General features: G+C 55.1%; 1 protein-coding gene across 1 annotated transcript in view; it reads right to left on the bottom strand.

Moving 5' to 3' along the window:
* Nucleotides 1-5,992: 5,992 nt before the first annotated feature.
* LOC308269375 (rho GTPase-activating protein 8-like) overlaps nt 5,993-24,901 on the bottom strand; it is a gene marked incomplete at its 3' end in the record, with an annotated part of 32,602 nt that continues 13,693 nt past the window's right edge. Inside the window, exons 6-12 of the mRNA XM_080704761.1 lie at nt 22,095-22,193; nt 20,403-20,513; nt 10,966-11,039; nt 9,802-9,879; nt 9,310-9,438; nt 7,390-7,493; nt 5,993-6,256 (exon numbers count right to left, since the gene is read on the bottom strand). Coding sequence (XP_080560887.1) covers nt 5,993-6,256; nt 7,390-7,493; nt 9,310-9,438; nt 9,802-9,879; nt 10,966-11,039; nt 20,403-20,513; nt 22,095-22,193 — 859 coding nt within the window. The remainder of the gene's footprint in view (nt 6,257-7,389; nt 7,494-9,309; nt 9,439-9,801; nt 9,880-10,965; nt 11,040-20,402; nt 20,514-22,094; nt 22,194-24,901) is intronic.

Raw genomic sequence — 24,901 nt, forward strand, 5'->3', positions numbered from 1 at the left:
AGGGTCTCACTGAGTTGCAAAGGGCCTCACTAAGTAGCTGAGGCTGGCCTCAAACCCTGACCCTCCTGTCTCAGCCTCCCAAATGCTGGGATTCCAAGTGTGCGCCACCACGCCCGGCTTTGCTTGAGTCCTTAAAAACACTTATTTGTAGCCAGGTATGGTGGTGCACGCTTGTAATCCCAGTGCTTGGGAGGCTGAGACAGGAATTGCAGGTTCAACCTCGGCTACTTAGTGAGGCCCTCTGCAACTTACTGAAACCCCATTTCAAAATAAAGAATAAAAAAACAGGGCTGGGGGTGTAGCTCAGAGGCAGAATGCCCCTGGGTTTAATCCTCAGTATGGAAAAAAAATTGTGCATTTATTTTCTTGTATTCTCCCCAACTATTTAGCAAGACCCTTGGGGGCAGGAAGAGTGTCTTACTTGTTTCCATAATTGTGAAACCCTACAAAACAGATGCTTAGAGGCACACAGGACATTGCAAAGGGGCGCTCCCTCCCCCACGGTACAGATTAGAAAAAGGCTCCCAGTACCCCGAGCTTATGGGACAGGATGTCTAGCTGAGTCTTCCAACTCTGAACTTCTGGCAGGCTCAACGACTTGCCGGGGGGACCCGCGGCCATGCATCTGAGCTGGTTCCAGAAGTGGGGTGCCCTCTCTGGGCTCCTCCAGCGACAGCAGCCGGGCTCTCTTCGGGGTGGACCCATTCATTACTTGGTTAGTTACAGACATTTCGGCCTGGACAGAGTTCAGTGATTCACGGTGGTGTCAGCCACGGTTCTGGGCTGCCTGCCCGATCTCTGGAGTCACTTAGAGTCTCCGTGGTTTCTGCAAAAGCAACTGTTTGGATAATTCATCCGTGCGTCTTGTCAACAGACGCCTCGGAGCCCTCGTTCCGCGGCGCGGTTCCTTGTCCTGGGCAGCGCCGCGCCGTTGTGCCCGCGACGCGTTACACCGCAATCGCTTTCTTTTGCTGTGGAAACGATCGGGAAATTGCGCTTTGATACGCTGGAAGGGTGACGAGGCCGCGCCGCGCTGAGCTGGGAGTCCACGGTGATGGCTTGTGAGCAAGAAAGTGCCTTGAAAAAAGCCGCGGGGGAACGCCTGGGGCCCGCTCGGAGTCAGGAAACCTGAGACATAGATTTCGCAGACGCGCGTTTCTCTGTCAACCTCTCTGCATGGGATTTGATTTAATGTTGCTGATAATTCTGGAGCTCAGGATGGTTCACGCTTCAGGGAGCCATCACCTTTCCTTCCTTCCTTCCTTCTTTCTCTCTCTCTTTCTTTCTTTCTTTCTTTCCCCTCCCTTGACAAGAACACTGAGGCCGTTTTGGGGTTGTGTAGCACAGCCGCCTTCCTGGGGGGCGGGTGCAGATGCTGGGTGGCTTTTCCAGAGACTGACGGGACACGGCGATCGCCTCTGGTGCCGAGCCGCTGTTGGGGAACCCAGTTGCGCCTGGCCCAGCTGGCGCCTGATTTCGGAGGTCAGAGCTGGAGGGCGGTTAAAAAGAGGATGGAAGGAAGAATAATGAAGGAAGAAAGGGAAACAAAAAGGGTTTGTAGCAGAATAGAAATGGAGATAGAATCGGGTGTGTGTGTGTGTGTGTGTGTGTGTGTGTGTGTACACACGTGCACAGCACTGGGGGTTGGGCCAGTGCTCTACCTCTAAGCTAGGCCCCCAGCCCCTTTTTTTAAAAAATCTTCAGAGTCTTGCTAAACTGCTGAGGGCCTCACTGAACTTGCCAAGGCTGGCCTCACACCTGCAATCCTCCTGCTTCAGCCTCCCAAGTACTGGGTTATCTGCGTGTACCACCACGCCCTGCTTATATGATCAGTTTTAAGGACAGGAAATCCTGCCACGGTGGCGCACGCTTGTAATCCCAGCGCTCTAGAGGCTGAGACCAGAGGATCACCGTTCACAGACAGCCTCAGCTACTTAGTGAGGCTCTCAGCAACTTAGTGAGACCCTGTTTCCAAATAAAGTATACAGTAGGTCTGAGAATATAGCCTGGAGGTAGAAACGCCCCTGGGTTCCACCCCCAGTACCACAAAAATAAAGTAAAATAAAATAATTTTAAAAAATAGGGCTGGGGGTGTAGCTTAGAGGTAGAATGCCCCTGGGTTCCATCCCTAGGACCTCAAAAATAAAAATGGACAGGAGATCTGTTCTGGTCTTGGTCTGGGGTGACTGGGAGTGACAGACTGAGAAAAAAGACCTCAGTGATTTTGATTGGGCGGCATGGACTGAGGGGCGAGAGAAGATGTCGATACTGGACCAGAGACCACAGAGGCAGAAGCAGCTGGGGAAGTCTAGAAAACGCTGCTCAGGCCAGCAGGCCCCGACGGCGCCTCCAACGCCCAGGGCTCAGGCCGACCCACAGTCCGGCCTGGAGGGCCCCAGCCAGCGCGGCGTGGACCGTGCCCACAGCTGGGCCAGCCGGGGCTGCAGCCTCTCGGGGACGTGGCACAGTGGGCCTTGCACTCTGGGGACACCGGCAAGCCTCGGTCCTCCCCTCAGGCAGCCGCGGAGAAGCCGAGCCCAGGGCGACGGCATGGAAGCGTGGGTGGCTGACTCAGAGGACCAAACCTACTGTGAACTTCAAGGTGGTCCCCGCAGAACCAGGAAATGTCCCGGGTGCGGTCCAGGGTGCAAGGGCGTCCTCATTCCGTCCTCCCACTGTGCACTGGGGAGGACGGAGCGCAGGGCCCCCTCTGGCTCCAACCCCGCCCTGCCGCTCACCGCCTCTGACTGGGCATGCGCTCCTGCTGCCCTGGGTCTCTGGGCCCTCATTAGTGGACTAGGAATGAGGACGTCTGAGGACACAGAGACTCCGTCCCGCAGGAGAGACCTCACGGCAGAATCGACACTCCTCCGCCTCCCCAGAAGAGAGGAGGGAATGTCCCAACTGGTGCGTGCGGAGGGAGCCCGTGTGGCCGGGTGAGCTGGTGTCTACAGGGACGACGACTATAGGGCAGGTCTTTCTGAATCGGTGACTGGTCAGCAAGGTCCTTGGCCCTCAGAGCTGGTCAGCGGTGGGGAGCCGTTAGGCCTCCATCCGTGAGACTCCTGAACCCTGCTCTCCCAACTCAACTGGTTCCAAACCTGGGCAGAGAAGAGGGATGCTATTTACTAGGGCCTCCTAGAGCCCCAAAAAAGAATACCTCCCCCTGCTGGGTTACCATGTGGCTCCCAGGGAGGCTCAAGGGCCACTGTGCCCCTCGCCAGCTCGTGGCAGGGCCCTGCAGGTGGGGCGCGGTCTTCCCCCAGCCTGTTGCCCATGTCGCCCCTGTTCTGCAGGGGACACAGCTGTCCTCCCAGCAGAGGCAGGAGTACTGTGTGAGTAGCCACCAGAGCTGGCAGCCACTTCTCCTCTCTCTGGAAACAGCTTCTAGAGATTTCGCTAGGACCCGTGTCCAGGCCTTATGGCCATGCTGCCATGGCCTGGGCACAGGCAGCCTCAGTGTTGGGGGCCTGTTGGGGAGCAAAGTCATCCCTGCTTGCAGATCTAGTCTGTCCTGAGGTACAAGGTGCCGTCGTCTTGGCAGCGGGCTCAGGTACAGCTCGGATGTCGCCCGGCCCCTGCCCTTGAAGGCCTCAGCACTGTGGTGGCCCAGGCCTGTAATCCCAGTGCTGGGAGGCTGAAAGAAGAGGTTCACAGGTTCAAGACCAGCCTCAGCCATGCAGCAAGACTCTCAACAACCTAGTGAGACCCTGTTTCAAAAGAAAAGGTAAAAAGAGGCTGGGGGTATAGCTCAGAGTCAGAATGCCTCTTGGTTGAATCCTAGTGTTACAAATAAAGAGCAAAGACACAAGCGGGTAGAAAGTACCTGCCGGGGGCGGGAGGCTGGCGTGCAGAAGATGAGGGAGGAGGGGAGGGGCACCGGCACCTCCAAACGGGCACCCAGTCGTGGCACTGCCCAGGCCGGGGGACGGGGGAGCACCGGCGCCCACACCCAGAGTCGTGGCACTGCCCCAGGCCGGGGCACGGGGGAGCACAGGTGCCTGCACCACACACCTGTCCTTACTCCGGTGCCCCTCCCCGTGCCCCCGCACACAGCGGGAGCTGGAGGAGATGGCAGCTTGGACAGAGGCCTCGTACCGTGATGACTGCTGCCCACCCGGGTCCCCGTCCCCAGCCCTGTTGTGTGCGTCCCTGACACAGGCCTGGCTGATGGATCGGTGCCTTCCCTGGTCATGGTGACTGGGCCAGGCTGGGCATGTGACCTCAGCTTGTCCAATCAGGATAGCTCTGGAAGGTGCCCCCAAGACGTATCTCTGTCTCCACCACATTCCACAGAGACAGGGCCCATCCTGCAACCCACATCACAGAGCCTCAGACAGCATGACTGTCCCCAGTTCTCCCCTCCCGCCTCCATCTCCTCTGCGGGACACTTGCCGTGCCCTCCCACTGGCCCCCAGGCGGGGCGGGAACTTGCCTTGGCTGGTGTAACCAGAGCATACAGATGCCAGCTGAGCTGGAAAGTGTTGGTGCTCACACTGACACAGGCACCTCCAGCTGCATCCTGAGGTGCCCCGGGGAGCACACTGGAGGATGTGAGACACTTCCCTGCGGGAGGGCTGACAGCCAGCTCAGTCCAGTACCCAAGAACCATTAGCCGACCCACTGTTAGGTTGGGATCTGAAAGGCTCATGTGCTGACAGGTCTGGCAGCCGCCATGGAGCTACTGGAAGGCAGCAAAACCTTTAAGAGGCGGGGCCTGAAGGGAGGAAGTGAGGTCGCTGGGGCGTGGCCTTGAGGGGGAGTTTAGGATTCCTTCCTCTTGCTCTTTCTCTTCCTGGGCACCCCAAGGTGAGCAGTCACCTCTGCCAGGTGCTCCCTGCCACAGAGCACAGCCTCACCACAGGCCTGAGAGCAGCAGGGCCAAGGACCGTCGCCTGAAATCTCTGAGACTGTGAGCCAAGATAAACCGGCCTCGTTCATTTCGGGCACTCTCACGGTGATGGAGAGCTGACTGGCATGGCTGCTGGCCGCAAGGCAACTAAGCGGCCGTGTGGAGTCCCAGGCTGGGGTTGTTACGCAGCGCCGCGGCAGTGGTGACTGCTACAAGTCTCTTGCCAACGGCTCCTCCTCTTCCTTTAGGCTTCAAAAGAGCCATCCTAAAGGGTACATCATCATCGTCATTATTACTATTATTATTACGGCACTAGGGACTGAACTCAGGGGCATTCTACCTCCGAGCTACATCCCAGTCCTATTTTATTTTTATTTTGAAACAGGGTCTCACTAGGTAATGAGAATCTCACTACTTGCTGAGGATGTCCTCAAACCTGAGCCTGTGATCCTCCAGTCTCAGCAAAAAGACACTTAGCGAGTCCCTTCACACTCTGTGAGACCCTGTTTCAAAAAATAAAACGACTAAAAAATAGGGCTGGTGGTGTAGCTCAGAGAGAGAATGCCCCTGGGTTCCACCCCCAGTACTGACAACAACAACAAAAAAAAAAAATCAGCAAAATGATACATTGTCCTCCTGTCTCAGCAAAAGGATACATTATTTTATTCTAGCCATAGCCCTGGATCCAGGAGAGAGATCAAGAATCAGAAGCATGAAATCTTCACCAGAAGGTTCTTAGTTCATTTAATGCCAGGTTCTTTTCTTTTTTCTTTCTTTTTTCTTTTTTTTTTTTCTTTTTTTTTTTTTTTTGTGGTACTGAAGGCGGAACCCAGGGCCATTCTACCTCCGAGCTACACCCCCAGCCCTGTTTTTTATTCTTTATTTTAAAACAGGGTCTCACTGAGTTGCAGAGGGCCTCACTAAGTAGCTGAGGCTGGCTGTGAACCGCGATCCTTCTCAGCCTCCTGGATGCTGGGATGACAGCTTGCCCGCCACGCCCGGCTTGCCAGGTTTTTTCAAAGATGGCAAGTCTACAAAATATACAGCGAAGACACAGACGCGCAGGCTTCAGCGGGCCATTTCCAACACGGAGCCCTCCTGCTGCCTCGGGACGTGGAGGCGGGACTGGTGCAGCGAGGCCTAGGGCCTGTCCATCCTGGCGCGCTGTCTGGGGGCGGGGCTGCCCTGTTCGCCCGCATCTGGGGCATCCGGGGCGCGGCTCCCAGGGGCCTCCTGGGTGCTGAACACCTTCCCGTAATACTCAATGAGCAGCTCTGTAAACAGATTCAGTGGCACGAGGGCGCTCAGCGAGGATGCGCCCTGGGACGGCCAGATCAAGTTCAGCCCAAAGACGCAGGCCAGGTTAGAGCTGTTCATTTTGTTAAAAATGCTCTCTCGGGATACCTGGAAGAGATCACATGTGGAATGGGGGGTCATACGGGAACCCCGAGGGTGGCGGCAGCAGCCTGGAGTCCCTCTGGTAGAAAGAGCTAGATGATGGCCACCTCCCAGCCACCAGCCTGTTTCCCCATCTGTAAAAGGCCAGTCAGCATGCAGGGCTCCTTGGACGGATGGTAAGAGTGTGGGAGCTTCCTCCACTCCGGGGTCCCCCTCCATGCCGAGGGAGGGGAGGGCGGCGGCTGTTACAGGCAGAGCTCTCTCTCTTTGCCCTTCGCCCTAATGATTAACCTACAGTGAAAGCCTTGGAGACGATGAAAGCTTTTGGCCCTAAGACTACAGAGGGCAGCCAGCGCCTCCGCTCGCCTGTCTCCTCTGTGACCCGCCTGGGTGTAAAGGAGGCTCCTGCGCTGCCCGAAGCCCCCACAGCTGATGAGCAGCCAGTGCTGCCCAGACAGATGGGCGAAGGCCTGCAGATCCCTGACCCGGCATGGCGAGTGCGCGGTCCAGAGGCAAAGAGGCGCCCCTGGCTGAGGGATAAGTTGCTAGCCTGCTGCCTCGGTAACGCCCTTAAGAAGATACCAACACTAAATCTACTTAAAGGCTGGGGTCCCAGAAGGGTCAGAGCTCCATTTTGGGGCTCCCCAGCACGCGGCCAGCCGCTGCCTCCCTCCTCTTCTCTATCTCCTACGGATTCTGTGATAAACACTTGTTAAAGCTGCACTGAGCTGCCAATTAGTTTTAACTTCTCTATTCAACAAGAACCCCCCTCCATTTAGACCGTAACAGGGAGGACTCCCCGGAGCCTCCCGGGGCCCCTGCGCCCCCAGTGGGTGGCCCTCGGCGATGCAACCTGGCACCTGTCACATGTGGGGTGGTTTCTGCCACAGAAAGTGCTCGCTCCCTCCAAAGAGAGGCCTACTGTGCGCCAGGCGCTGAGCTCTGGGCTGGACCCCGCTCAGCCCACGGGAAGACGCAGGGGCAGAGGAGCCGGCCATGGGGTCTCTGGCAGGAGCCCGCGGCCAGGCCCGGGGTGGCCTGGGCGGGGAAGGGGGAGTTCCCAGGATGTGACCTCAGAGCCAGCTGGGATGAGCCGGGGCTGGTCTGCGCAGGCAGTGGCCCAGGGCCGCGCCACTCACCGCGTGCAGGAAGCCCATGAGGTAGCGCAGGACGGCGTAGTTGTGCTCCGGGAGGCTCTGCACGATCTGGCGGCAGCGGGTCACCCGCAGGCTGCTCTCCACACCTGCAAGGCACAAGGCTCCCGGGTGGGGAGGACAGCCCGCCGCCCGCCCTGCGGCTGCTCTCAGCACACCCGCTTTCTTTGGGGATGGAACCTAGGGACATTCTACCTCCGAGCAACACCCCCAGCCCTATCTTTTTATTCTTTGTTTTGTAACAGGGTCTCACTGAGTTGCAGAGGGCCTCACTAAGTAGCCGAGGCTGGCTGCGAACCGTGATCCTCCCGTCTCAGTCTCCCAAGTGCTAGGATTACAAGTGTGCGCCACCACGCCCTGCAGCACACCCTCTGTCTTCAGGCTCCCTTCCTCCTCTCTCCAATATGCATAGTAACTACCACCTCAAAAGCCAGGAAAGCTGAGTCTCCTTATAGACCAAAATGGTCTATTTTTTAATTTAATTTAATTTTTTGCGGTTCTGGAGATGGAACCCAGGGGCATTTTACCTCCAAGCTACACCCCCCAGCCCTATTTTTTATTTATTTTATTTTATTTTATTTTATTTGGTGGTACTGGGGTTCCTGGAAGCCCTTCTACCTCTGGGCTACACTCCCAGACCTATTTTTACATTTGTATTTGGAAACAGGGTCTCCTAAGCCAGAGCGCGGGGCTGGCTTCGAACCTGCGCGATCCTCCTGTCTCTGCCTCCCAAGCGCGGGGATTACAAGCGTGCGCCACCATGCCCGGCTTATTTATTTTATTTTTTATTTTTTATTTTTTTGTAGGTCTGGGTATGGAACCCAGGGGCATTTGACCTCCGAGCTACACCCCCTGCCCCTATTTTCTATTCTTCATTTTGAAACTGGGTCTCACTGAGTTGCAGAGGGCCTCACTAAGTAGCTGAGGCTGTCCATGAACCGCAATCCTCCGGTCTAAGCCTCCCGAATGCTGGGATTACAAGCGTGAGCCACCATGCCCAGCTATCTTTTCTTTTTTTGTACTGGGGATGCAACCCAGGGGCATTCTACTTACAAGCTACACCCCCAGCCCTATTTTTGGTCTTTATTTTGAAATACAGTCTTACTGAGTTGCAGAGGGCCTCACTAAACAGCAGAGGCTGTCTGAGAACCGCTATCCTCCTGTCTCAGCCTCCCGAATGTTGCAATTAGAGGCGAGTGCCACCAAACCAGGCTGAACCAGAATGGTCTAGACCAGGGATCGGCTAACTACCGCCCATGGTCAAATGTGGCCTGTGATTTGATGTTTTCAATAAAGTTTTATTGGAACACAGGCCCTGGTCTACAGCTGCCCAGGCATCGTAATAGCAGGGCTGAGCACTTGCTGTGGAGTCCACATGGCTCAGGAGGTCTGTTTATTTTCTGGTCCTTTACAGAGTTCACTGGTCCTGCTGGAGCCTCAGGTGACCTGCTTTGGGGCCCCAGCGCACACTCCCCCAGGCCGTGCTGCTCCCGGGGATGTGGTGCCCTGCCACGAGCCGAGCCGGGGCGTGACTGTCCACACTCGGAGACCCATCCGTTTCCCTCATAGACACACCCTCCAGTAGGAGCATCCTGAGCCGGGCATGGTGGGCGCGCTTGTCACCCCAGCATTCGGGAGGCGGAGAGAGGGGGATCGCCGTTCACAGAGAGCCTCAGCTACTCAGTGAGGCCCTCTGCAACTCAGTGAGACGCTGTTTCAAAATAAAGACTAAATAATAGGGCTGGGGGTGTAGCCTGGAGGTAGAACATCCCTGGGTTTCATCCCCAGTACTGAGAAAAATAAATAAATAAAGCCTGGGCAAATGCCACCCGGCGGGCCAGAGCTCCACCCGGGGCCAGCAGGCAGGGACACCCCGGGGACCCACAGCTCCCCCCAGGTACGTACTGGTGATCCCGAGAATCTGTTCGTAGGCCTCGAAAGTCAGCAGAGGCTGAGGCAGCTCCCGCAGGAAGGTCTTCAGGACCACAGCAGGGACGTGGACGTCCCCGTAGTCGTCGAAGTTCACGGGCCTCCCTGCACACAGAACAGAGCTGTGGGCGAGGCGACAGGCGTCCTGGCGCGAGGGACGCTGCTTGCCAGGGATGCTTGGGGCTCCGCAGCTCCGACACCTGGGCTCCCTACCCGCAGGGCGGGGCTGCCTAGTGAGGACCCCACAAAACAACTGCCCCGCCCTCTGGATAGGAGCAGAGAAGCCCTAGAGGCAAACTGATGCTGGGGACAGCCGGCCGGCTGGGCAGGGTCCTGCCCTGGGCTGCGTCCTTGGCTGCTCCCGGCAGCTTCACCCCGGGCCTTTTCTTGGGTCAGTGGGCTGGGAGCCACGCTGCCTTGGGCGACGGGAGGTGGGGGGGGCTCCGGGCGGGGGCTCTGGGTGCTCACCTTGGTCGTAGAGCTTTTGGACTTGGCGGACAGTCTGGGCGCTGGCTGACCTCCGGAACAGCCCCTCGGTGCGGAGCCCTGCCCAGAGAAGAGCCTCGGGCATCTCACAGGTCCCAGCACACTGGGCTTCTGGAAGGTTCTGACTCCCCACCCACAGCATGGCAGGGATCACTCTCCAGCCTGGCTCTAATTTCTCCCACTAACATCAACCCACTTTTATTGGCTCCTCTGGAATCCTTTCCATATACACCAATCCCGCCTGGCTTCTCCCTCTGGGGCCCCCAGAGGGGCAGAAAGAGATAGATGCTAAAGTCAGGGAGACCCGGGTTCTAGTCCAGCTCTGCCTCCTGCCAGCGGAGTGGCCCTGGAAAATGTGCTCGGCCTCTCTGGGCCTCGGCTGACTTATTGGCTGACAGAATTAGGCCATAGACTCTGCCTCTTTGGCTGCAGAGAGGCCTGGCAGGGTGACGCCTGGTGCACGCCTGGCACCCAGGATGCCTCTGAACACGTGGTGTCCCAGGAGGGCCCAACTGAGCGTCCAACAGGGCAGCACAGCTGAGCAAGGTCACTGAAGTGTGACCTCGATTCATTAAAATCAGATAAGATAAAAGGCTTAGGCAGAGCCGGGCGTGGTGGCACATGCTTATGATCCTAGCATTTGGGAGGCTGAAACAGGAGGATCACAGTTGGAGGCCAGCTTCAGCTACTTAATGAGTCCCTTTACAACTCAGTAAGACCCTGTCTCAAAATGAAGAATAAAAAATAGGACTGGGGGTGTATACTGGAAGTAGAATGCCCCCTGGGTTCTATCCCCAGTACAAAAACAACAAAACAAACAAACAAACAACTCAGGCAAAGCTGGGCATGGAGGTGCACGCTTGTAATCTCTGTACTTGGGAGGCTGAGACAGGAGAGTCACAGATTCCAGGCCAGCCTCAACAACCTAGCGATACCCTCAGCAACTTAGCAAGACCCTGTTTCAAAATAAAAATAAGGCCAGGGCCAGGGGTGAACGTCCGAGGTAGAATGCCCACGGCCACACAGTGGGTCAGGAACTGGGATTCAAGGCCAGGCCGCGAGGCCACACCTGGAGCCGCTGCGCGTGCCCCCTTCCTGGCCACCTCCGCCTCGTGTCCTGCGGTGCTGCCCGCGGCTCGCGCTCACCTCTCTCTCTCAGGTAGCTCACCGTGCTCCTCAGCACCGGGGGAATGATCTCTCCTTGATTTTTGTCTTTGAGGCTGAGGAAGAGAAAGAAAACAGCAGCTCCCACCGGAGCGCCGCGGGCTGCACTCCCCACAGCTCCCAGAGGTCGTCCAGAGAGCGACGCAGCCTCAGCTCCGGGAGGCGGGACACAGAGGCCAAAATAACAAAAATGGTAGTGGCGTGCCGGAACTGCATTCCTGTGGATGGTACGGGGAGGACTGGGGCACAGGAGGGCTCCCCTTGGGGGCAACTTCAGAGCTGGGTTTTGAGGAATGAGTAGGAGCTTCCCAGAGGATGAGAGAAAGGAAGAAGGCCACAGTGGAAAGGATAGTCGCTGACCAGAGTCCCTTGCTTGGGCTTTGTATCCCCGAAGAGACTGGCTGCCACCCTCACTGCAGTCCCCCTGGGGAATGGCATGTCCTAGACAGAGGCTGCTACCCTGGCCTTGCTGTCAAAATAACATGACACACGGCTCTGGGCTGAGCCCCAGCTGCCTACACATGTCATGGAACTAGGCACAAAGGAAACCTCTGTTCCATCACACACAGAGATTGAGGTCCTTTGTTACGCAGCATCACTAGCAAGAGCTGACTGAGACACACGGAAAGCTGATGCTGCTCAGGGCCCATGTCCAAAGCTGCCAAGAGGACATGTCAGGGTCGCCCTGGAGAGGAAGGTGGGCATGGACACATGGAGACAGAGCACACCTGGGACATGGGGAACAGGCAGAAAGGCAGGAACAGCCTGTTTTGTGAAACTGGGGCGAATTTTTCAGCCTGGCTAGAAGTTAGATGTCAAAGCTGAGGCAGGGAATTGAGAACTGCAGAGTTAAGTGTGGAGCTAAGGTTTGAAGGTCTGCCAGCAGACAGGCTCAGAACCCAGACTCGAGGCCACTCGGCCACCAGGCCTCTCCCATGTCAAAATCCTTTACATATCAAGTCACAAACTCCGTGGTGGTACACACCTGTGATTCTAGTACTTGGGAGGCTGAGATAGGAGGATCACAGGTTTGAGACCAGCCTCAGCAATTTAGCAAGACCCTTGGGAACTTATCAAGACTTTATTTCAAAATAACAATAAAAAGGGCTAGGGGTATAGCTTGGGTTCAATCCCCAGTAGCACACACACACACACACACACACACACACACACACACACACACACACACACACACACACTGAACGGGCTCTCCCCACCTGTAATGGTTAGGAGCCAGAATGTCCCCAAAGGCTCATGTGTTGAAGGTTGGGTCCCCAGCCCAGCAGTGTTCTGAAATGGGTATTTAGGGATGTGACCGGGTCCTGCCCGTGGCACTGACCACACTGATGGGCAAATCCACCGATGGGCTGTAATTTAAATGAACTATTAGGAGGTGGCGGATGCTGTAGCAAGTGGGACCTGGCTGGAGGGAGTGGGTTCTTGGGGCGTGCCCTGCCCCTTCCCCTCGCTCTGTCGTGTGCTGACGGCTTTCCTCTGCCCTGTCTCCACCACCATGTTCTGTTCCTCTCGGGCTCACGGCAGTGGAGCCAGTCTGCCATGGACTGAGGCCCTGAGCCTGCGGGCCAGAACAAACTTTTCTTCTCTTTAGTTGGCTTTCTTGGGCATTTTGTCACAGCAACAAAAGCTAATGTCCCACCAGTCCCTTCTTAGCTTCCTATGCGTCTGCTCTGTGAGGGAGGAGGCGATTTGGAGCCGCGCAGCACGCAGGCCATCGACTCTGGTTACCCGGGAAGGGAGGACTGTGACAGCTTGGTCCTCCTCTCCCAGGATGCCCTAACCAAAGGCGCTTCTCCTCTTCACTGATTCCTTGAGGGGCCAGGCAGCCCGCGAGCCCTGGCCCTGCGCTGTGGAGCGGATCGCCATCCCAGTGGCCGTTCTCCAGCCTCCCCAGCCCTGGTTTCCCTGTGTGGAGAGCAGGGATGCTGGCCAGCCCTCTCCACGGGGCCGAAAAGAGAAACCCGGAGGCACAGGAGGGCTCTGCCAGCTCTAAGCCAGTGCGGCATTCTAGTGGCCGGGGCTGGACGGCTTCCCCAGGACAGAAGCGGGTGGCCCATTTCACAGACAAACCCCCGGCCCAGCAAGCTGCAGTGACCCGCCCGAGTCACAGAGCCCAGGCACCTGGCCCTGTGGACACCGTGTCCCAGAGAGTCGCCATCCCTGATAAATGAACAGGCAGACCTTGAGACAGAAGGTGGTCTTTAGGAGATCCAGCCCCACCTCCTGGGCAGATAGACTAACCCAGGATCTCAGTGCTCCCAGCCAGACTGGCTGTCCTCCACCCATCATTTAAGGAGCACCGCGGTTAGTGTGCACCCTTTGCAGCTGAACACAGAAGTGGGCTCTGGCATAAGATGACTGTTCCCGATGGAGCGGAAACCCGCAATTTGGATTTCTCCTCCTCCCAGCCCCTCCTTGCTGGCTCAGAGCGAGTCTCATTCAGTGGACTGGAGAGGTGGTGCGGGGAATAACAACGACCCCAGGGGACGGGGCTGGCAGATGTGCCGCGCTTCCGGCTGGGCGGGAGGCCGGGGCCAGCACTGCTCTCACTCCCCTTCCCTCCCCGAGCATGTCAATGCATGCGCGGGCCGGACCAGGCCTGGGGCCACACGACAGGAGGGGTCTGGGGACAGAGCGCAGCTCGCTGGTCAGCACCGCGGGCTCCCAGGCCAGCGGCTCCAGCTGGGTTCCTGGCACAGAATTCCTGCTCGTGGGCCCCCCTCGGACAAGCGTTCGGAGTCATTCAGAGCATGTTCATTCCTGCTTTTGTGTGAAAGAATACACAAGTAAGCAGATTGTGGCTTTTTAGAAACACTAGGAGCTGGGCGTGGTGGCGCATGCTTGTAATCCCCGCACTTGGGAGGCGGAGACAGGAGGATCACGCAGGTTCAAAGTCAGCCGCGCTGGCCTAAGAGACCCTGTTTCCAAATAAAAAATATAAAATAGGTCTGGGAGTGTAGCCCGGAGGTAGAAGGGTTTCCAGGAAGCCCAGTACCAGCAAAAAAGAAAAAGAAAAAAAAGGGGAAAAAAATCAACAAAATCAAAAGTCGATTCCTTGAAAAGATCAATGAAATTGGTAAACTTTAAGCTAAAGAAGAAAAAATGTAGGTGACTGAAATGACTAAACTCTAGAATAAAAGCAGAGACATTATGAGTGACGTTCGAGAGAAGGATGATGAGGGAGAATTATGAACAACTTGGGCCAGACAACCGGAAAAGCTCGAGGAAACAGACAAATGCCTAGAGGTGCACAAAGTAAAACAAACAAACAAAAAACCCACCGGACTCACTCAGGAAGAAATAACATATGACTAGATACGGCAAATAAAGAGATTGAATTACTAAGCCAAAAATTCCCCACAAAGAAAGCCCACACAAAGAAAGCCCCACAAAAAAAGCCCAAGATGAGGTGGTTTCACTGGCAAATTCCACCCAATGTTTCAAAAAGGATGAATCTAATCCCGTTACAAGCTCTCTCCCTAAATAGAAGGAACAGTCCCCAATTCATTCTGTGAGGCTATTCTCACCAAAAACTAGACAAAGACATCACAAGACAAGAAAACTAGAGACAAATATCTCTTGCAAATAGAGACAGAAAGCGGGATGAGCGTGGCGGCAAGTGCCTGCAGTCCCAGTACCCGGAAGGCTGAGGTCCGCGGCCAGCCTCAGCAACTTAGTGCGACCCTGTTTCAAACAATTAAATAGGGCTGGGGTGTAGCTCAGAGATAGAATGCCCCTGGGTTAAATCACCAATATCACACACACAAAAACAAACCCCCAAACCCAGAAACAAATAAAAATAAGTCAATAAAGACATAAAGTACTAGCAAAGCAAACCTAGCGACATATGAAGAACACATATGAACACACAAGATTAATCCTAGAAATACAAGGCTCACTCTACATACAAAAGTCAATTGAATATGTCATAATACTATACAGGCCAAAAGCCCTTTATTATCATCTCAACAGAGACAGGGGAAAAAAAGCATTTGACACAACTGAACACCCTTTCGTGAAAACACCACCACCAACAATACTCAGTGAACCTAGAACATAAATAAATATGAAGGCTCTTTCTTAACCTGATAAAGGACGTCTACGAAGGCCTACGGCTGACCTCGCACTCGGTGTTCGCAGACTACAAGCTTTTCTCCTAAGGTTGGGAGAGAGACAAAACGTCGCCCCTCGCCATTTCGCCATTTCTATTCCACACTGCAGCAGAGGCTGCAGCCGGGTCAGTTAGGCGAGAGAAAGGACCCCAAGACACCGCGCTGGAAAGGAAGACGGAAAACAACGTCCATTTGCCAAGGAGATGAGGTTGCCAAGAGCAAACCTCGAAAATAATCACAAATAAATTCGCTAGATCTAAGGAGTAGGTTCAGTAAGGTTGCGGGATAAAGGGCCAATATACAAAAATCAATTGTACTTCTGCTCGCTAGCGATAAACAGCCAAAATTAAGCCAAGAGAACATGTCCGTTTATCGTAGCCTCACAAAGAATAAAGTACCTGCAAATAATCGTGGTGCAAAACAATCGTGGAGCACCAAACACTACAAAACATCACTGAGAGACCCAGATAAACGGGAAAGTATACTATGTTCATGGATCAGAAGACAATATTGTTAAGATAGCTGTGCTTCCACCAATGGCTCTACAGATACAGCGCTAACCTCAGGGAAATCCCAGCTGCCGTTTTACAAAAATTAACCACCTGACTCTTTTCTATTTTTTTATTTTGGAAAATAAAACCAGGGTACTCCACCCTTGAACTACATCCCAGCCCTCTTTTCTTTCTTTTTTTTTTTTTTTTTTTGGTGGTACTGGGGTTCCTGGAAGCCCTTCTACCTCCGGGCTACACTCCCAGACCTATTTTTGCATTTTTATTTTGGAAACAGGGTCTCCTAAGCCAGCGCGCGCGGCTGGCTTCGGCTGGCTTCGAACCTGCGCGATCCTCCTGTCTCTGCCTCCCAAGCGCGGGGATTACAAGCGTGCGCCACCACGCCCGGCCCAGCCCTCTTTTCTTATTTTGGAACAGGGTCTCGCTAAGTTGCTGAGGCTGACGTCAAACCTGCGATCCCCCTGCCTCAGCCCCACCAAGTATTGAGATTATAGGTGTGCAGCACGCTGACAGCCTCAGCTACTTAGGCCCTTCGCAACTCAGTGAGACCCTGTTTCAAAAATAAAAGGTCTAGCCGGGCGTGGTGGCACACGCTTGTAATACCCGCGCTTGGGAGGCTGAGACAGGAGGATCGCGCAGGTTCGAAGCCAGCCTCAGCTACTTAGTGAGGCTCTCGGAACATAGTGAGACCCTGTTTCCAAATAAAGTCTAAAAAATAGGTCTGGGAGTGTAGCCCGGAGGTAGAAAGCCTCTGGGTTCCACCTCCAGTACCACCAAAAATAAATAAATAAATAAATTAATTAATTAATGGTCTAAAAATAGGGCTGGGGGTGTAGCTCAGAGGTACAATGCCCCTGGGTTCCATCCTTGGTAATGCAAAAAAAAAAAAAAAAAAAAAAGAATTGAGATGGACCACCCACCCACGACGTGCACAAAAACCTACTCAGAATGCATCCATGCCCTAAGTCTGACGGACCTCACCAAGACAGTGTGGCGGCTCCCCACAGGGTGAGAGAAAACACTTGCAGAGCATTCCTGTAGGAATCTGGCTCTAGAGAACATACAAAATCCTTTATAATTAACAACCAAAGGACAGGTGACACTAATAAAGACGGGCCAAGGGTCTAACGAGCAAACTTTCTCCAAAGATGGACAGGTGGATGTAGAGAAATGCGGAGCATCGCCTGCGAGAGAGGACTGCCCGTCCTAGCCACAGCGGCCACGTGCAAGATAGCCCGGAGAAGGGGAGAGTGAGGGCGGGCGTTGGTGGCCACGTGGAGGACCCAGAGTCTGCTGGGAACGTGAAATGCTGCAGCCACTCTGGAAAACAGTGAGGTCCTCGAAAAGTTCAGGACAGCCATCGTCACCACGTGACCTGGCAATGCTGCTCGCAGGTGTGATCCAGGAGAGCAGAAAACATAGGTAAACGCGAAATCCTGGACGCGGACAGCTGAGCTAGCTCGAACGCTCACAACTCATGAATGCACAGAACCGGCAAACCCACATGACAGAGGAGACTCAGCTACGTCGTGGATGGACTTTGGAAATAGGATGCTGACTGGGCTTGGTGTTGCATGCCTGTGGTCCCCATGCTTGAGAGGCTAAGATCGGAGGATCGCAGGCTCAAGGCCAGCCTCGGCAACTTAGGGAAATTCTGTTTCAAAACAAAACATTTGCCGGGCATGGTGGCGCACGCTTGTAATTTGGGAGGCTGAGACAGGAGGATTGCAGGTTCCTGGTCAGCCTCTGCTACTTAGTGAGGCCCTCAGCAACTTAGTGAGACCTTGTTTCAAAATTAAGAATAAAAGCTGGGTGTGGTGGTGCATGCTTGCAATCCCAGCATTTGGGAGGCCTCAGGAACCAGCTTCCACTGTCCACACGCCCTGCTATGAGCCCCTGTGGGCCTGCGGGAGGAGAAGGGCAGCCATCCATCTCCAATGACGGAGAAAGACAGAAGCAGAGGCCTTAGCTCCACTCCCAAAAGCTGGGCCATGTCCAAGCTGGGACCTGAGCCGCTCCCCTCCTGAGGTGCAGCCCGTCCTCTGCCCACACCCCAACAGCCGCCGTCGGTATCTATCTCCCCTCTTCAGCGACGGCGAGAGCCCGGGCGTCCCTGACTTCCCCGGGCCGTCTTAACCGAGTTAGCGCGTTCTGGGGCAAAGTGTTCTGCTGTGCGCTTTTGAACTCAACTCAGCAAATTAGCATTTGTGAATAGGATCTGGTTATGAATTTTAATGACTTTCATTCATTCACAGTCCAAACAAATTACATATCTGGTGCTTTATTTAATATGTTTATTGCCATTTTATTATAGTCATTGGCAATGAAACCGCATAAAATATTAATTTAAATAGGCAATCGCATGGATTATCTCTCAAACTGGCACACGCCTGATGTTCCTCGCTGTTCCCTAAAGAGACGCTGCGTAGAGCTGAGCTTTTCCTTTTGCAGTGACTAGGAACCGAACCCGGGAGCCCTGTAGCCCAAAACCGGCGCTCTGCCGCTGAGCCACACCTGGCTTCGCATCTAAGGAACTGGTTTCCACAGTTCTAACTGGAGCCTGAAGAGGACTGGGCCGCGGTGAGCTGACAGAGCAGAACCCGACGCCGCGGACAGCTCCAGGTGCACAGATGACTGACGGCCCCACGCGTGGCCCAGGCCGTCGCTTTGGAAGTTTGTGAATTATGCTTGGCTTTGTTTTCCAGTTTTTAAGTATTTCTATTGTGTGTGAAAGCCTCACATCATCACTGGTTTCTACTTGGAAGGTTTTGGTAGATAGGAAGACGACAGTGGCCCTGAAGGATGCAGCAGGCCAGCGGGCAGGCATGCTGGCACCTCCAGGCTAAAGACTGAGGAGGGAGATGGCCCTCCCGTGCTTGCCTGGCCCCCGAGGGTCCGAGCTCACCAGGTCGGCCGGGCCAGGCAGAGCCACAGTGGCCTCAGCGTATGAGCAGAAAAGTTGAGCCTTGCGGGGCTGGTCCCCACATCTGGGTCCTCACCAGCGCCCCCCAGAGAAGCCCATGGTCACTGCAGATACCCGCTCTGCCCCGGGAGGCACCTTCAGGTGGAGAGGTGATCAGGGGTCACACAGAACATTTCCCAGGGTTTGAAACAGGAGCATGCTCAGTGGTGAGATCTGTGATTCAGATATATCTGGGCTCATCGCACTTCAACACATGCGCTTCTCCCTCTTTGGGGAGATACCAGGAATTAAATCCAGCACTGGCCTGCCTTTAAGCTGTACCCCTAGCCCTTTATTTATTTATTTCTGTGGCACTGGGGGCTGAACCCAGGGACATTCTACCTCTGAGCTACATCCCGAGACCTCTTTTATTCTTATTTTGAAATAGGGTGTCCCTATATTAATGAGAATCTCACTATTTGTTGAGGCTGTCCTTGAACTTGCATTTCTCCTGTCATCTCCCAAGTACTGAGATTACAAATGTTCACCACCGTACCTGGCTATAATTTGTGTGTGTGTGTGGTGCCTTCTACCTCCGGGCTACACTCCTAAACCTATTTTTATATTTTATTTGGAAACAGGGTCTCACTAAGTTGCTGAGAGCCTCACTAAGTAGCTGAGGCTGGCTTCGAACCTGCGCAATCCTCCTGTCTCAGCCTCCCAAGCGCGAGGATTATAGGCGTGCGGCACTGGATCTGGCATGACCAAGTTAAATGCCTGCTAATGCAAGCTTTATCCGCTTGCTGATATAGTCCCAAAGTGCTTACAGAAGCCTCTCAGAGTGAACGTTGCTGTGTGTGTAGCTGGCTGGGGAGGCACCGTGTCGCCCACAGGCAGCCACACGCGCTATTCCAACTCAAGCTAAAATTATGTACAATTAGATATCGGGTGCCTCAAGGGTGCTGGCCACACGTCGAGTGCCCAGTAGCCACATGTGGCCAGCGACTGATGTCTCAGACAGTGCAGACTGCGTCCATCATGGCAGAACATTCTATCAGAGAAGCTGGCCAAGGTCTGTGTCTGTCTGTCTGTCTGTCTGTCTGTCTGTCTCTCTCTCTCTCTCTCACACACACACACACACACACACACACACACACACACACACACACACACGTCTCATCTTGCTGTGATGAGGCCCACTCCCGCCTCCTCACCCACCAGCCCAGCCAGGTCTCACTGGGAACACAGTTGGACGCCCCCCCCCCCTCCGACACTCTCCAAACCTCTCCATCCCCCGCCTCCCCTTCCCAAGGCTGCCGTGGCCAATTACCATAAACTTTGTAGCTTAAAACCAAGCAAGAAGCCTGCGTGGTCGCCCACGCCGGAATGCTAGTGTTGGGAGGCTGAGCCAGAAGGATCACGGGTTTGTGTCCAGCCTCAGCTACCTAGTGAGGCTGTAACTTAGTGACAACTTAGTGAGACGTAGTGAGACCCTGTTTCAAAATAAAATAAAAAATAGGAAGCCGGGCATCACGCACAGATCTTATGTTCCGGTTCTGTAGATGTCAGTGGTCTAAAGAGAGTGGGCTGGGCTGGTTCCTCCTAGAAGCTGGGGAGGCTGGGGAGACTCCACCCCTCACCTTGTCCAGGTCCTAAGGCACCCACACTCCTGGGCTTGTGACCCACATCGCTCGGGCCTCTGCTTCCACCCACAGGTCACCTGGTCCGACGCGACCCTCTTGTCCCCGCCGCACAGACACTGGGAGCCGGGGCTCTGGGCCTTTGCTGTCCCTGCAGGGTCAATCTCGGCTGCTGGAGGCAGAGGCCCAGGGGTCCCTCCCTGGACACAGCGTGGCGTGGGGCGGGCTGTCCACTTACTACTGCAAACTGACTCCGAACTGCTGGGTGGGCAGAGGGGGCCGCGGTGGGGGCTTCTTGGAGGGAGGGGGCTGCAGGCCCTTGTGTAGATTTCGGAGCTTTTCGTCATATCTGCAGACAGAATAGAAGCAGGGTCACAGGGTACAGGGGAGAGTCCAGGCTGGGGAAGGCCGCCTCCAGGTGCCACCAAGGGACCAGATGCCCAAGAACACCTGCAAGGTGCAGGAAACCGACGTCGGGCGTGGTGGCGCACGCTTGCAATCCCAGTATTCGGGAGGCTGAGACAGGAGGGTCAGGGTTTGAGGCCAGCCTCAGCTGCTTGGTGAGGCCCTCTGCAACTCGGTTAGACCCTGTTTCAAACATAAAAAGGACTAAAGAATAGGGCTGAGGGTGTAGCTCAGAGGTAGAATGCCCCTGGGTTCCATCCCCAGTATCACAAAAATAAGTAAGTAAATAAATAAACAAACAAACTAAAAAATAGGGCCAGAGGTATAGTTCGGAGGTACAATGCCCCCGAGTTCCATCCCTGGTACCACAAGAAAAAAGAAAGAAAAAGAACCAGGGGTGTAGCTCAGAGGTAGGATACCTCTGGGTTCGATCCCTAGTACCACCAATTTTAAATACCAGCGAAATGGGCAACCCGACTCTCCCGGCGTGGACAGAAGAGTAAGATAAGCTGCGCGGGGCTGGGACTGAAAACTTAGAGCTTCCGAGAGCCTCAGTTTGGCATTTCATGGACTGCCCGCCTGCAGCTCCCCGTGAGCTCACCCCAGCGCCCACACCGCCTCACGCCAGCCCTGCAGGAGCTGACCGCTCCGCCCACTTTACAGATCGGGAAACCGAGGCTTGGGAGGGTTCGGGTTAACCCTCAGCCGTGTCCAGCTGGACACAGTCCTGTCCTGCCCGAGGCCAGTGATCTCAGGCTGCCCGGTGCTCCCACCCTCTGCTGGGCCACACCTGAGGTCTCTTGTCACTGCATCCTAACGTTTCATGAGGACTAGAAGGGCTTCCTTCTGTAGGAAACCTCCTCCCCTGCCTCCTGCTTCAGCCAACTGAACCTTGGAAACACACTTCAAGAGTCATCCCCTCCAGTAAGTCTTCCAGCATTTCCTCCCCACTGCTGCGTTCAAAGCTTCCTCTTTAGCGAGGGAGCCACACTCACACCTGTGTAACCGGAGTGAGACGTGGCCCAACCTCTCACCGCCCTGCAAGTCCTCTGCCCTCCTTGTGCGCATCTTGGCACGGGCCTGCTCCCCAGAGAGGGGGCGCAGCAGAGGGCAGAGGGAGCCCAGGCCGCGGGACCCCGGGCCCTGCACTGGCGTCAGTCTGGGCTGCTGCTCCCTGACCCCGCACTTCAGCCTCACAGGAAGCAGGTGTGTCATTTAAGTGTCACCAAAGAGCCGAAACAAGGGACGGATCGTGTTGTAGGACACCTGCCTGGGCGTGCCCCGGAGGTCTCATTCATCCCCGCTCCTGACACCCCCCATCTCCTGCATGCTCGCGCGCAGCTTTCCGGGGCTGGCCGGCCGCGTCCTGCCGTGCACACCCCTGCAGCTCGTTTCTCTGCGTCAGCAGTTCACATCTTTGTTGATGCTGCAGATTCCTGAGCCAAATGTGGCCGGATGCGCATTTGAAAATCGAGGCTTCAGCAGGGGGGGGACCTCCAGGGCCCGGGGGCTCCCGGACACTCACCGCAGGACTTCCGGGGGGATGAGCAGCTGGTCGGACTGGAGGTGCTCCCGGAGCTCACTCAAGTAGCTGAAATAGGTGACTTTTTTCCCAAACTTGTGGCTGAGGACGCAGAAGCAGAATAGACACATGAGGAGGCAGAGACCGGCTGGGCTGCGGGAGGCCGGGCAGCCGGGGCCTGGGGACCGAGCGCGGACGTGTTTCATAAGGAAAGGCAAATGCTGGTGGGACCTGAAGCCGGGGCATCACGGAAGCAGCGCACGTCGGAGACGCTGCGCTTTCATGAAATCCTCGTGCGCTGAGCCCAACACTCCGGAGAGTCCATCTGCATAAAAATAAATATCTGCCTCCAATTTGAATCTGCCGTGGATTTGCATGCATATAGGAGATAGTGTGGGAGGGCCGGGGAGCAGAGCGTGTTCCTGGGGCGCAGGGGACACTATGCTCAGAGAGGGGGGGACCAGCCTGCGCCGGGCAGCTGCAGATGACGGGGGGGGGGGCTCCTCTCTGAGATGGTCCAGAGAACAAGAGTCAAATGAGACGCTCTGGGTTTTTCTCTGGAGACCCGGGGAGCCAGCGCAGCCACAGGAAAGACAAGCCCTGAGCGCGTCCAGCAGCCCCATCTTGTGCCCTGGACAAGTCCTCCACCTCTCAGGGCCTCCTCTAAAAAGGGGGGTCCCCCAGGCGAGGCAGGAAGAGGAAGCCAGACCGTTCCCATAAATGATCCCATGCCCGACACCTGGGAGGCACTCTGCCGCTCTGACAATTATCGTTGATGCGGCTCTGCCTCTTCAACTACCAAATCCATTCTGGTTTTGTTATTGATTCTTAGAATGGGGTTATCGTGTGTGCATGTGTGTGTGTGTTGCGAGAAACTCGGCCCAAGGGCATTCCACCTCTGAGTCACACCTCCAGCCCCGTCTTACTTTTCATTTTGAATCAGGGCTCACTAAGTTGCCGAGGCTGGCCTTGAACCTGTGATCTCTCTGTCTCAGCTTCCCTGTCCTGGGATCACAGGTGTGCACCACCGCACTCTGCTGTATTGTATATATTCAAGATGCATGGCTATGTTGTGGATAAGGAATTGCAGAGTTACCGGGAGAGGAGTTACATAGTCAGCAAAACCACATTTTGTTACTATGACAAGTCTGAAGTCCTAAAATAAGTATTCGTGCATTTCAACATTGTATACATTGTGAAATTAAAGTAATCCAATTTTCCATTGCAAGAAACAATCCCCCCCCCCCAAAGAATGGGGATGGTGGCGGGAAGCAGAGCAGATGAGCAGATGCCCTGGTCGCAGGAGAAGCCGGCTCTCTTTGGTACCCACACCGCGGGAAGCCCAGCTGCGTGCACTGGCTCCCCCTAGTGTGCGAGTGAGAACTCGCGCTGAGGACAGGGACGGCTAGCTGCGGGGTGGCTTACATGGGGTGCCTTTGAGCCAGGGACCGAGGCTGAAGACTGGGGCTGCTGGGGAGCCACCAGAGTGCTGGTGCCCTGCACCCTGAGGACGAGGACCCGTCTGAGTTGCGGGTACCAGACGCTGGGAAAGGGGCTGGTGAGGGTCCTAGGGGAGGGTCCTTGCCACCTGTCCATTCAGATTTCACAGGACTTGGGGGCAGTCTGGCCTCCATGGAAAGGACCCCAGAGATTGTCATGGGGCTGCGAAGTGCTGTGGACACCCAGAGGGTGGCCAAGGACCCACTGAGGGCCACCGGGAGCCTGGCCGTCCAGCAGGAACCACCCGGAGAGAGAGGGGTCTGCTTCAGAGCCACAGGAGGCCTCGGTGGCCCCCTGCCCCTGGGAGGCCCTTCCTCTGCAGCCTGGATAGTGTAGGCCTCTGTGCCCCTGGAGGGGCCTCAGGCCGGGCCATCCCCAGGGTCTTAGCACCGGCCTGTGGTGGGGTCACCAGGGCTTTCATGAGCTGCAGCTGCCAGGCCCCATATCCAGGGGCGGCTGAGTCAGGAGGCTGGGCAGGACCTGTGTGGGCATTTGAGACCGCTGCATTCACCCACGTCCTCTACTTTCAAAGAGACTCAGTTAACCATGCTCTATTCATACTTTTACACATATTTGGGAGGAGGGGGAAAGGGGAACGGGGGTGGGAGGGGGCACCAAGCACAGTCTAGATGTATACCATTTTCAATATGTTCCACATATAAATAAAATTTTAAAAAGATTAAAAAAATGAGGACTCAGGGGCTCAGAGAGGCCATCAGGCTGCCCAATGACACAGAGCAAACAGACTCCAGAGTGCTGGCTTCAGGGCTCCCGACCCTGACTCCTGAGGCAGATGAGGGGCAGAAGCACTCGGGTTGGAGTGGAATCGCAGTCCTGAGCCTTTACTCGCTGTGTGGACTCGGGCAAGCTGCTTAACCTCTCTGAGCAGCGACCTCCTCTTCTTTGAAATGGAAAAAATATGGCTGACTTCATAGGATTTGGAAGGAGGGGTTTCTTGACACAGAGGCACATAAAATATTGTGATTAAATAAACCACAAAAGAGTTGGACGTGGTGGTGCACACTTACAATCCCGGTGCTTGGGAAGCTGAGACAGGAGGATCGCACAGGTTCGAAGCCAGCCCCAGCTACTTAGTGGGGATCTCGGCAACTTAGTGAGACCCTGTGTCCAAATAAATTAAAAAATAGAGCTGGGAGTGTAGCCCAGAAGTAGAAAGCCCCTGGGTTCTACCCCCCAGTACCACAAAATAAAATAAAATAAAATAAATCAACCACAAAAGGATAATTAAAAAATAAATGAGCCGGGCATGGTGGCACACGCTTGTAATCCCAGTATTTGGAAGTGCCCTC

The sequence above is a fragment of the Muscardinus avellanarius genome, assembly GCF_963383645.1.
Source record: "Muscardinus avellanarius genome assembly, chromosome: 11".
In the NCBI taxonomy this organism is placed as follows: Eukaryota; Metazoa; Chordata; class Mammalia; order Rodentia; family Gliridae; genus Muscardinus; species Muscardinus avellanarius.